This window comes from Schistocerca cancellata, chromosome 2 (assembly GCF_023864275.1).
Source record: "Schistocerca cancellata isolate TAMUIC-IGC-003103 chromosome 2, iqSchCanc2.1, whole genome shotgun sequence".
NCBI lineage: Eukaryota > Metazoa > Arthropoda > Insecta > Orthoptera > Acrididae > Schistocerca > Schistocerca cancellata.
Window position 1 is genome coordinate 1,065,662,182 of NC_064627.1, and position 14,372 is coordinate 1,065,676,553.

Genomic DNA, 14,372 nt, shown 5'->3' on the forward strand with positions numbered 1-14,372 from the left:
GTGTGTGTGTGTGTGTGTATATATAAATAAATAAAAGAAATAGGTACCTAACATGCCCGTATCAGAAAGCAATTACGTGTCAAAATTGCAAGGCAATTGGTCAAGAACTTTCCGAGATAAATGTTCTTGAACAATCTAACACTTACACTTTTATTTATATAGATTAAGTGGGATGAAAGGTAAGTTCACAATGTGTAGGCCTAATTGTAAATACTTTATTATCACAAACAGCTTACATAATTAACAAACACTGTACATGCACTACATTATAGTTCATCTGTCAACTGTTCACAAATTTACACATGTTTAAGATTTTTTTTTTTATTACTAAAAACTACTAATTCAATTTAATATTAAGGTTTTTAAAAGACTTCACCACTCCAAGTCTGCCAAAGGGACACCATCAGTGAGTGGCTCTGGGTAGCAAGGGTCATCCACTTCAAAAAGTTCATCTGCAAAATAAAATCTTACTTCAGAATTTTTTATTATCTCTTTGTATTGTTGCACCTTTTTTTCCATCAGCAAATGAGAACACCCCCCCCCCCCCCCCCCCATTTGAGAACACATTTGAATAAGATTGCTCTGGTAAGCATTTGAGCATATTTCAATGAGAAATTTAACATCAAGAGATTTTTATCTGCGAAAAGCGCTTTTTTTTTTTTTTTTTTTTTAAAGAGAAAGATGGTTAAGATTGAAGAGGAATGGGGATGCGTTTAATAGCTGGCACAACCATGCTGTGGGCTTTTTGCTATGGTCTTCTCATGTTCTTTCGCAATGGTGTGTTACTGGAGCAATCTGTGCAGTTTTAGGCAACAATGACAAATTTTCAGTACAAGTGTTCCAACATTTAGCAAGTGACTGTTTTGATGCAGCAATGGGGATTTAGACTTACTTGAGGTCAGTTACACTAAGAATTTAAAATTACGCATTTCCACGACTGACGATGGACTTGGGGGGGGGATGCTTTTTGGACTTATTTGCAGTTATTACGACGAATACAATTTAACACAAGTTGCAGGTCTCTGATGTTAACCATATTTACTGTGAATATTTTTTAATTGTAAAGCCACCACCTGTCAATGTGGGAATGAACAGAATGGAATCTTTATTGTCACACGACATTTTATATACAATCATATGATTGAAACATTGGTGACTCGTCAATGGATAATTCTACACCTACCTAAGTATACCTCAAAACAAGATACACTAAAAGGAAGCACATGGATGCTCTAGGACACACATTACAGCATAAAATGATAAATACACGTTAGATTTCTTACCGTTTCTTAAAATTTTCCTCAGTGGCTTAAAATCTTTCTTTTTGAGTATTTTTCATGTTTGTATCTCAAATTTATTGACTATGGACATACTTAATAAGTGCATATACTTCCATGAAAGGAGTATATGTGTATACATCTAGATATTTAGATGCACAGTTTACACAATACAATACAAGTATGGACCCACCATAAAAAGAACATATACCTCCATTAAAAGAGAACGTAAGCATACACATAGAACATAATGTCGGCAAACAAAGCAAATGTTTTATCTCCTACTTGTCTTCCTCGTTTATAAAATCGTCCCCATTGGAGTAACATTTGCTTTTTAAACATTTTTCAATGTTTGCACATTTCTAGCTTGCAGTCCTAGAATTTTGAACAAATTTTATTGCTAAGCTTCAAAGCCATGTAATCTTGTTTGTGCCTTGTTTCATAAGCAGGTGTGAACAAATTTCCTTAAAAAATGTGTGTGTGATTTTTAGCTCAAGAGAAGTGTTTCAAATATAAACATAGATAGGATTATCAGTAAGTCAAGGCCTGCAAATATAGGTTTGCATGATCATCTACCGTTTGTTCCAGTTATAGCTCTGATAATTTTTTTCCTGTTGCTTGAACACTGTAAGGCTGCTTCCTTTTTCAACACCCCAAAAAATTACGCTGTATCTTACAACTGATATAAAATAGACATGATACACAATTCACACAACAGCAAAGTCAGTTACTTTATTTAGAACCCTCATTGCATAAACAGAACTATTTAACTACTTCAGTAGGCAATCCACTTGATCAGTCCATAACAAGTTTTTGTTTATGGTCACTAAGAAATTTAACAGAGTCTGCAGTGATCAGTTCTCTGCTTTAATAACTCAATTGTGTTAAATTTGTTTGGTCCTGAAGTGACAGTTTGTGTCTTTGTTAGGTTTAGTTTCATTGTTGTTGTTGTTGTTGTTGTCGTCTTCAGTCCTGAGACTGGTTTGATGCAGCTCTCCATGCTACTCTATCCTGTGCAAGCTGCTTCATCTCCCAGTACGTACTGCAACCTACATCCTTCTGAATCTGCTTAGTGTATTCATCTCTTGGTCTCCCCCTACGATTTTTACCCTCCACGCTGCCTTCCAATACTAAATTGGTGATCACTTGATGCCTCAGAACATGTCCTACCAACCGATCCCTTCTTCTGGTCAAGTTGTGCCACAAACTTCTCTTCTCCCCAATCCTATTCAATACTTCCTCATTAGTTATGTGATCTACCCATCTAATCTTCAGCATTCTTCTGTAGCACAACATTTCAAAAGCTTCTATTCTCTTCTTGTCCAAACTATTTACCGTCCATGTTTCACTTCCATACATGGCTACACTCCATACAAATACTTTCAGAAATGATTTCCTGACATTTAAATCTATACTCGATGTTAACAAATTTCTCTTCTTCAGAAACACTTTCCTTGCCATTGCCAGTCTACATTTTATATCCTCTCTACTTCGACCATCATCAGTTATTTTGCTCCCCAAATAGCAAAACTCCTCTACTACTTTAAGTGTCTCATTTCCTAATCTAACACCCTCAGCATCACCCGACTTAACTTGACTACATTCCATTATCCTCGTTTTGCTTTTGTTGATGTTCATCTTATATCCTCCCTTCAAGACACCATCCATTCCGTTCAACTGCTCTTCCAAGTCCTTTGCTGTCTCTGACAGAATTACAATGTCATCGGCGAACCTCAAAGTTTTTATTTCTTCTCCATGGATTTTAATACCTACTCCGAATTTTTCTTTTGTTTCCTTTACTGCTTGCTCAATATACAGATTGAATAACATTGGGGAGAGGCTGCAACCCTGTCTCACTCCCTTCCCAACCACTGCTTCCCTCTCATGCCCCTCGACTCTTATAACTGCCATCTGTTTTCTGTACAAATTGTAAATAGCCTTTCGCTCCCTGTATTTTACCCCTGCCACCTTTAGAATTTGAAAGAGAGTATTCCAGTCAACATTGTCAAAAGCTTTCTCTAAGTCTACAAATGCTAGAAACGTAGGTTTGCCTTTCCTTAATCTTTCTTCTAAGATAAGTCGTAAGGTCAGTATTGCCTCACGTGTTCCAGTATTTCTACGGAATCCAAACTGATCTTCCCCGAGGTCGGCTTCTACCAGTTTTTCCATTCGTCTGTAAAGAATTCGTGTTAGTATTTTGCAGCTGTGGCTTATTAAACTGTTAGTTTCATAGCATTATTATTTATCCAATTTTCTAGTTCTTGAAGAGTTTGTTTCGTTTTCAGTGATAATTCTTTAGTGTTTTTACAGCAGACTACTGCTGCTGAATCATCTGCATACAGAATTATATCTGAAGTTACCTTACCTGGTATGTCATTTATATAATATAGAAATAGTAATGGGCCTAGTATGGACTCCTGAGGTACACCTGCTTGTATTTCCTTCCAACTAGAGCAAGATTTCTCACCCTTCTATTGAGTAACTACCCTCTGCTTCCTATTTTTGAGATAAGATGTGAACCAACTTAAAAAAATTTCATGGAAGCCATAAGAAGCTAATTTGAGGAGCAGCTGCTTACGGTTTACCATTACAAATGCCTTACTGAGGTCACAGAATATACTGGATACTCTCCTTGTTATTGAGGCATTTGCTTAATTTTAGTGATTAGTTCATTAATAGCATACTCAGTGCTTTAGCCCTTCCTAAATCCATACCGATTATTGAGAATAATGTTATATTTTTTGTTGTATTCTTCTAATTGGTTACACACTATTTGATCAAATATTTTAGAAAAAATTGGTAGTAATGATACTGGGTGAATATCTCCTATCTCCCCTTGTCTGTACTTTTTTTGGATAGGTTGAATTTCCGCATACTTCAGCCTGTCCGGAATAGCAGGCCTCATCAGATGATTGTTTTATTATGTGACAGAGTTGGGGTGCAACATTATCACATCTTTCCTTTATTATTTTTGTTCGAATTTCCTCCCAGCCCACAGACTTGAGATTTTTTAGGGATTTTATAATGTTAGCCACTTCATAATGGGAAGTAAATTTGAATACTCCTAATCTGTGTTGCGTTATATTGGGACTTATCTGTGGAGGAGGGAGATTATCAATTTTGTTGTTGTTATTGTTGTTATGGTCTTCAGTCCTGAGACTGGTTTGATGCAGCTCTCCAGGCTACTCTATCCTGTGGAAGCTGCTTCATCTCCTAGTACCTACTGCAACCTACACCCTTCTGAATTTGCTTAGTGTATTCATCTCTTGGTCTCCCTCTATGATTTTTACCCTCTACGCTGCCCTCCAATACTATAGAACGTGTCCTACCAACCGGCCCCTTCTTCTTGTCAAGTTGTGCCACAAACTCCCCTTCTCCCCAATTCTATTCAATACCTCCTCATTACTTATGTGATCTACCCGTCTAATCTTCAGCATTCTTCTGTAGCACCACATTTCGAAAGCTTCTATTCTTTTCTTGTCCAGACTAGTTATCGTCCATGTTCACTTCCATACATGGCTACACTCCATACAAATACTTTCAGAAACGACTTCCTGACACTTAAATCTATACTCTAAGTTAACGAATTTCTCTTCTTCAGAAACACTTTCCTTGCCATTGCCAGTCTACATTTTATATCCTCTCTACTATGACCATCATCAGTTATTTTGCTCCCCAAATAGCAAAACTCCTTTACTACTTTAAGTGTCTCATTTCCTAATCCAATTCCCTCAGCATCACCCGGCTTAATTCAACTACATTCCATTATCCTCGTTTTGCTTTTGTTGATGTTCATCTTATATCCTCCTTTCAAGACACTATCCATTCTGTTGAACTGCTCTTCCAAGTCCTTTGCTGTCTCTGACAGAAATACAATGTCATAGGCGAACCTCAAACTTTTTATTTCTTCTCCATGAATTTTAATAACTACTCCGAATTTTTAGTTTGTTTCCTTTACTGCTTGCTCAATATACAGATTAAATAACATCGGGGAGAGGCTACAACCCTGTCTCGCTCCCTTCCCAACCACTGCTTCCCTTTCATGCACCTCGACTCATATAACTGCCATTTGGTTTCTGTACAAATAGTAAATAGCCTCTCGCTCCCTGTATTTTACCCCTGCCACCTTCAGAATTTGAAAGAGAGTATTCCAGTCAACATTGTCAAAAGCTTTTTCTAAGTCTACAACTGCTAGAAATGTGGGTTTGCCTTTCCTTAATCTTTCTTCTAAGATAAGTCGTAGAGTCAGTATTGCCTTACGTGTTCCAATATTTCTACGGAATCCAAACTGATCTTCCCCGAGGTTGGCTTCTACCAGTTTTCCCATTCGTCTGTAAAGAATTTGTGTTAGTATTTTGCAGCTATGACTTATTAAACTGATACTTCAGTAATTTTCACATCTGTCAACACCTGCTATCTTTGGGATTGGAATTATTATATTCTTCTTGAAGTCTGAGGGTATTTCGCCTGCCTTATACATCTTGCTCACCAGATGGTAGAGTTTTGTCAGGACTGGCTCTCCCAAGGCCGTCAGTAGTTCTAATGGAATGTTGTCTACTCCGGGGGCCTTATTTCGACTCAGATCTTTCAGTGCTCTGTCAAACTCTTTACGCAGTATCGTATCTCCCATTTCATCTTCATCCTCTTCCATTTCCATAATATTGTCCTCAAGTACATCGCCCTTGTATAGACCCTCTATATACTCCTTCCACCTTTCTGCTTTCCCTTCTTTGCTTAGAACTGGGTTTCCATCTGAGCTCTTGATATTCATACAAATGATTCTCTTTCTCCAAAGGTCTCTTTAATTTTCATGTAGGCAGTATCTATCTTACCCCTAGTGAGATAAGCCTCTACATCCTCACATTTGTCCTCTAGTGATCCCTGCTTAGCCATTTTGCACTTCCTGTCGATCTCATTTTTGAGATTTGCCTGCTTCATTTACTGCATTTTTATATTTTCTCCTTTCATCAATTAAATTTAATATATCTTCTGTTACCCAAGGATTTCTACTAGCCCTCGTCTTTTTACCTACTTGATCCTCTGCTGCCTTCACTAATTCATCCCTCAGAGCTACCCATTCTTCTTCTACTGTATTTCTTTCCCCCATTCGTTACAATTGTTGTTCCCTTATGCTCTCCCTTAAACGATGTACAACCTCTGGTTTAGTCAGTTTATCCAGGTCATATCTCCTTAAATTCCCACCTTTTTGCAGTTTCTTCAGTTTTAATCTACAGTTCATAACCAATAGATTGTGGTCAGAGGCCACATCTGCCCCTGGAAATGTCTTACAATTTAATACCCGATTCCTAAATCTCTATCTTCTAGTATCTCCAGGATTCTTCCATGTGTACAACCTTCTTTTATGATTCTTGAACCATGTGTTAGCTATGATTAAGTTATGCTCTGTGCAAAATTCTACCAGATGGCTTCCTCTTTCATTTCTTAGCCCCAATCCATATTCACCTACCATGTTTCCTTGTCTCCCTTTTCCTATTCTCGAATTCCAGTCACCCATGACTATTAAATTTTCGTCTCCCTTCACTACCTGAATAATTTCTTTTATCTCATCATACATTTCATCAATTTCTTCATCATCTGCAGAGCTAGTTGGCATATGAACTTGTACTACTGTAGTAGGCGTGGGCTTCGTGTCTATCTTAGCCACTATAATTTTGTTAGAATTTATAAAATCCTATTGAATTCTTCGCATGTATGTAAACATTTCCCCATCTATTTCTAATTTAGGGTTCACCTATTTTAGTCTTGACAATCTGCCATACCATTTTTGGTTTATTTGTGGCATCTGATATGTGTTTACTGTTTGCCATTTGCCTTTGCCTGTTGAACTACTTTGTCAAATATTCTTTTGTATTTGCTTACATAGCTGACAAACTCTGCTTCATGGTTGTTCTTTGCTTCCATGTGCAGTTTCCACTTTCTAATACTGGAGATCTTGATGCCTTCAGTTATCCTGAGTTTTTTTACAGTTTTTGTCATGTGCTGTTATGAAGGGGAACATTCATTGAAAACACTCATGCATTCTGATACAAAAGCATAGTAGTTTGTGTCTACTGAGTAGTGCTTGCTGAACGACTGGGAAGTTCCATTTAGTCTTGAGACAAGTGTATTCACATTTTGTTGGCTGACATTTCTGACTCCATTTCACTGTTACAGTTTTATCTAAATTTGTCACTGACATAAAAATGGCTCAATAGTCAGATACCCCTAATTCTAAGATGAACTTTTCTGTAGCACCATAGTTGATACTGCTCACTACATTATCTATACCTGTACTTGCTAAAATTTAATGTTAAGCCATTTGTAAATAACACGTCCTTGAGAAATGGCAAATCTATCATCAGCTCTTACACTCATGTTGAAGTCAGCACAAATTATGACCTTTTTACATAAATTTTCTACCTGCAACCTACACAGCAATGTTTCACATCAAACTACACAGCAATGTTTCAAATTTGTCTTGAAATGCACATGTAGTTGAATAGTCAGGGATATGATATATGCTAATAATTAAACAATGCCTTCTAAAAATTCAATGCAGCAGCTTTCAAATAATAGTTCATTGTTCAAGCAATTAAAAGTCTGCCTGACTTAAAAGCTTTGTGATTCTTCTACTTGAATGCACGATCTTCTAAAAACCATTTTCCTACAAAAACTCACTGATGAATTGTAACCGGAAAGTGAGTTTATCAAGTTTATATTTTCACTTTTAAGCCAGCGTTTGTTTAAGCATATCACTTTTACAGAACTTGGGTTCCCCAGAAATACTTCTAGTTCATTCAATTTGTTGGTATTCCTACTGACAGACTCCCTATATTAAAATGCATTATGGAATTATTATGAACTAAATCCAACACAGAATCATTTAACTCATCATCTGCATGAATCTAATTCTAAATTGCATTCTGTTATTTTGTTTCTCGTGGACCAAATTCCATGGGAATTGGTCCACTCTGTTCGTTTCCCTGTGAAGGCACACCCAGCACAATAAATGACGTATTTCTACTTTTGTTGACCAGAGAGATATCTTCAAGAGCATCGCGTATGGAGACTTGCCAAGCTGTGACGTAAACGTAAACTGCTCAAGACGTTCGGGTCGTGTTCAAGCACTGCACTACTTTTAACTTCTCGTTTATCAAGGTTTTATTAGGGGCTGGCAAACGATACTTGCGTCCCAACGAGTTCGAGAATTCTCAATACGCCGCAGAGCTCGATATAATATCGAGTCTGCTAGAACAATCGCGTGACCATTAACTCACCTGCAGCGAGTACAAGCGATACGGGAGAAAAATCGAGCTAACCACAACAAGAAGTTTCAGCTGTGCTTAGTAAAGATGGCACAGGTGTATTTTTAAAGGTATTGCTTGACTCTGAACCTAGCACAAGATTTTATTCGGTTATTATAGACTATAGCGATTCATCCTAGTGGGTTGCAAATCACCATTTCAGATCCTGTTCACATATAAAAACAGTAGGTAAATAGTTACCGGCTTTTATTCAGCTTGAAAAGAGATTCTAACAGTCAGATGAAACAAGGAAGAAAATTAACAATTAATTGCCTATTACATGAAATAAATTATATTAAACTGACTGTGTAACTGTGACAGAGAGAATAAGCCACAGCGGCCTGACCCTTCGTACAAACAGCACCAACCGATGTTATTTTTATTATTAATGCCCATAACATATGAAAAACACTAAGCCACATCATAGAAATAATACCAAAGGAAGTCGCTGGGTCGTGGGATAGAAGCTGACCTTCTTTTACCATATTTGTTGAGATACATTCCATGGTTTGTGTGAAACAGTTTCTTTCATAATTACTAATGCCTGTCACCTTATTCACCAACTTGGCACTGAAGCTTCTCAGCTTCATATTAGTAAGTCTAATTTCATTGTTAACGCATGATCAGTCTGGTAAGTCATACCTTAGTGGCAATGTTGTTACGATGACAGTGGTGAAATGCAGGAGCCGCAGCAATTTAAGTAGCTTCTTAATCAAGACACTAGCTTTGTTCCTATAGAAGTTATTAGCACCCCCTACGAGCACAGCACAATCAATCTTTGAGAAATCAGAACATTCTTCATTAACACTCACCGTTATACTATTGAAATTTGCTCCAGGTTTTACACCGCCAGAAACTTTAACACTGTCTTCCACATTGTTTAATCAATCATTCCTGCATGTTTCACTGCCAAAGAATCCACAAATTGTCAGACAACAATACAGTATTTCTGTTCAACAATAATGTTGCTATTCCATGCTGGGCTTCCACTGTGAGTATTTCAGTTAAATATGGATAGGTTAATTATTATCCTCAAGCATAACTAGTGAAACAATCAATGCCGGGGAGCAGGAGGCCAAGAAGAAGAAGAAGAAGAAGAAGAAGTAGTTCAATGGCAATATAGTGATAATTATTTATCTTAAGTTTTTTTTGGTTTTGTGTGTGTGTGTGTGTGTGTGTGTGTGTGTGTGTGTGTGTGGTGACAGAACACGCCCAATCCCTGAGTGTGTTGGGTATAGTGAGAAACTCTGTAATGCTGCTATGGTTTCCTGTAAGCAAACGACATTTGTCAACAAGGCATTCCTGTCTGTGAAGTAAACATGTGAATTACTTTCACTGGATGTTGGAACAAAATAAAAAAAACAAACAACTGAAGCTCATAACTATCAGTACAAGTTTATGTTAATGGGTGTTGTTGCGTTGAATAATAAACTGCACAATATTTCAGTGGGACAGCTACTTCTCAGTTTCAGGTGCTTACTAACGTGCTGCTGCAGTGGCTTGCCAGTATATACGCTGGCTCGCTAGAGAAGCACAGGCGCCATCGGGTGGGGCTATAGCATCACTGTGGACGAATCAGAGCAGGGCAGTATCCAGTGTCCCCTATCAGAGGAACGGGGCATGGTCTTTGCATGTGTGATGCGGGGAAAAATGTGGCAACACAGTGAGACTGCTCAAGAAATAAGATGAGACCTGCAGGCCCATAACCAGGATGCCTGCACCCAAGCAGAACAACACTGAAGAAAGGAAAGCACTCCATTTTTTAAGAGAAGACACAGAAATACTAATTTTACCTGCTGACAAGAGAAACACTACTATTCTTTGGCCTGCAACATCTTACTTAACATGATGATGGATTTACTGCAGGACTCGGCAGGTACAAGTGCCAGTTCCACCATGACTTTATGGGCTGCTTAAAATCCATAAGGACAGGGGTTCCACTTTGGCCCATGTTGTGTAGTACCGGAGCCCCAACATATTACCTAGCAAAATATCTGTCTTCTCTTCCGAGTCTATGCATGCATGTCTGAAGGAACATGCACTGGGGTGATTACAGTCATTATGAAATAAATGAAATGTATTTTCAGGTGCGAATACGGACTACTATCAGCTATATAATTGAATGACGACAATGAAAATTTGTAATATGTTTGTTTGCGTGGCCATCTTCCGAAGCAGCTGTTAACACTGTTACTATAGGTTACCCGTCTTGAGCTGACTGCAATCTAATAAATAAGAATTATACCAGACACATTTCGCTTTTATTTATAAAGGGTCTTCCGTAGGTTATTCTATAAATTGGATACATATGTTCGTACATTTTTTTGATTGTTTTAGATTAGAAACAGCATTTTATTTATAAAGTTGGTCTGCAAGCTACTTATGGTGTTTCTTTACATAATCTGCTCCTTCCCTTCTTGCTAGCAGTGGTTGGTGTCTACAGGCTTCATTTCACATCTGCACTTGGGAGTTTTTGGCATCCTGCAGTATTTCCTGCGGTGCACTATTTACAACTGACTTTCTTAACTGTTTTTCATTCTACACTGCCACAGTGTTTATGCCTGTTTGTTTGGTTTCATTCACATAGTGAGTGTTGCCAATTTATGGTACAATTTTGTGTGTGTGTGTGTGTGTGTGTGTGTGTGTGTGTGTGTGTGTGTGAGAGAGAGAGAGAGAGAGAGAGAGAGAGAGAGAGAGAGAGAGAGAGAGAGAGAGAGAAAATCGAACAACCCCACTCCTCTCATGTCACTACCTTCAAGACTATTTTACTAACTCATTACTGAAATATTCGATTCCAGAATTTATATTTACTTGCTGATACACGTCACTAATAATTACATTTCATACGGTCTGAATGTTCCTGAATCATTTCTTCTGAGATCATAAACAGGAGATATTCATTCAATTAATGCCTGTGTTTTCTTTCACACATTCTGTTACATACGCAATAGAAAACACACATATTTGCAAAATTATAAAGCTTTAAATAAAACTACTACAAGTTCAATTTTGTAACCCAGTATGTAGTTAACTCTTTCCTAATTCTCACTTTGTCATTAATTTAATTGTGAACATTTTATGAAAAAAAATTAAAAACTGAATTGCACACAGAACATTACGTACCATTTCTACATAAAAATGTTATCTGGAGGAAGTCGAACACACCTTTTTTGAAAATTCTCATTATTTTCTTTTAAGCAAACATTTTGTCAGCAAATTTATTAGTTTAGACGTTATCAGTATTCACAAATTTCTAACTTTAAAATGTAATTACTTTGAAAATCCCTTATTAAGAGGGCTTGCTGAAAACTATTATCTGTATTTTTAAGTAAAACTCTTTAAGCTTTTTAAAACAAAGATTATTAATATTCTACATCTTAATTCTTCAAGTTTACATATATATTTCTGTACATACACACCCTGGCGATTAACACACTACTCCCAACAAGAGACCAGTTTGTTGATATCGCAACTGTGGACCTATTGATGGAGCCACAACTTCACCTCTGCTTGCACTGCTTCATATATATCAAAAGTGAAGTCCTCGAAGGTGTTCTTCAAGTTTTGGAACAGATAAAAATTAGATGTGACATAGTCAGGATTGTACGGAGAATGATCAATGGCTGTGAACCGATGTCATCAGACTGTTGGAGATGTTGCACCACTTAAGTGTTCTGGCATTGTCAGACTGAAGAAGAGGGTGTTCTATCTGTGGACGAATTCTTTGAATCTAAAACTCTATTACAGTAGACTGTTTCTCAGACACCAACACAGTTACATTACACACCACCATGTTGCACGCTACAATTCTCAGGCCTCTAGTGGGGGAGGTCTGCAAATATGTAGACATGAAGAATAAAGATATAGAATGTTAATAAAAATTTTTGTAGAACAGTTATAATGTTTGTTTTATTTAAAAAGCTTTACGGGTTTTCAAACAACAAATTCAGAGGCATTACCTTTCTGCAAGCCCTAGTACAATTTAATTATTCTGACATTTCTGTTCATTAAAGTGTGTTTTTTGTTAAAATTCATCTTTTGATTATAAAGCTAAGGTTTTGTTTCCAGAACAATCACATGTTACAAAGGTAGGTTACAAACACAGGCAAGGCACGCCAATAGTGTATTTCAGTTTCAGTACCTCACTTGTTCTCATTATTAGTATTTTACCCACGAGTTCAACCTGGTCTGAAGCCATTTAAATTTCGTTATGTGGGAATGAATTTTTAAATTTTGTGAAGATTAGAAGCAGAAAGATGGAAGAAAATAAATGGCAATACGAAATGCGCAAACAAATGTTTCATCTGCGAACATTAAGGTCTGGAGCTATTTTGACGGCACCAGCAGGCAACTGTAGACTGCACAATAAGCTATGTAGAATATTTTAAAATTTCGTTCCCTAATGAATTTATGAAGTAATTTTCTTACTAGAAGCACACTTTTATTGTCTGATGTTAATGCAACTTGCGAAATAAACATTGCAAGTTACTAGACTTGTCTGAATCAGTACAAACGTGTTTTCATGTTCAAGATGAAATGTATTGGTTATTAAGGCCACACAAATGTTCTGCGAACAGTACATTCCAACAAATTTCAACATTCCACTAGATCAATATCGTCATGGTAATGAATCCAATGTTAAGATTCAGTTCACACAGAGAAGATACAACATGTTGCAATGAAGGCCACATGATGCTTCCTAGTGCGACACTTACGTTCCCACTGAGATGACACTACATGTGATACAGCTCGCCACACGACGAGCACCAAGACAGCATAAATCCTGTTTCTGTCTCAGCTACTATCTCGAGCTCTTCTGTGAGGACACTGGAGTATCATTATTTATAGCCCAAAAAACTGGGCAAGAAAAGGAAGTGTTGGGTGTAACTATACAATGCTATACATATAAAAATATGTTTGATTGTGGTTTCTTGTGAGGTCTCTCCAACACAAAAAAATTCCTCCAATTCTGCAGAATGACTTCAGACAGTTTCAACTTTTTGGAGCAAATAGGATCAGCTACTCTGACAAGGGAGGACATAAATTTTTGACTTGCTATTTCTCCTGCTGAGGAGCTTCTCATTGCAATAAGGTAAGTTGGTGAAAAAGAGGGAATAATGTTAAAAATGCCACCACGAAGAGTTAATTTTTTGTAAGACCACCTAGTATGATACTTCATTCAATTCAGTACATATATAAATAATGGTCAAACATTAATACCGCTAGTGTACTATTTCTACACCTATTCAATTTCGCAAAGTATTGTACGATTCAGCTCGAGAAGTATTCATACGAATGTTGCCGAGTTTAAAGTGAGATCAGTCATCATCAACGGTAGAGCACTGGAAGCCAAATTCTGCATAGGCGTAGGCAATGTGCCTGAAGAAGTGGGAGAAGCCCATGATCATAAAAATACTGACATGCTGTCCTCAGCTTCACACAGCTGCTCATTCAGAAGTAACTCAAATTAAGTTTCAGATCTCTTTTACAACTGTCACAAAGTTTTCTGAAATCAGGGAACATAGACTGAAAGAAATTCCAGTCAGTATCATCAGCTGATGATTCCTGGGATGTTTTACTTTCAATAAGTTTTTTCATTTTGGGCTTAGACTTGCATCGGAGGCTTACAAAAATGAGGAACACGAGGCAGCTCCGCACTTCGCATACTAGGAGGCAAAGAGCCTCGTGTGTGACGCATAACTACCAACCAAACGAAAACCAGTTCATTATCGAGCTGTGATCTTGAACTGTAAGAGGCACAATTTTTTTATTATTTTTTTATTTTAAGAAT

The 14,372-nt window shown here is 37.3% G+C and overlaps 1 protein-coding gene across 1 annotated transcript in view; it reads right to left on the reverse strand.

Annotated features, from left to right (window-relative positions):
• Positions 1-201: 201 nt before the first annotated feature.
• LOC126149591 (uncharacterized) overlaps positions 202-14,372 on the reverse strand; it is a 42,235-nt gene continuing 28,064 nt past the window's right edge. Inside the window, exon 4 of the mRNA XM_049915824.1 lies at positions 202-452. Coding sequence (XP_049771781.1) covers positions 373-452 — 80 coding nt within the window. The 3' untranslated portion in view covers positions 202-372. The remainder of the gene's footprint in view (positions 453-14,372) is intronic.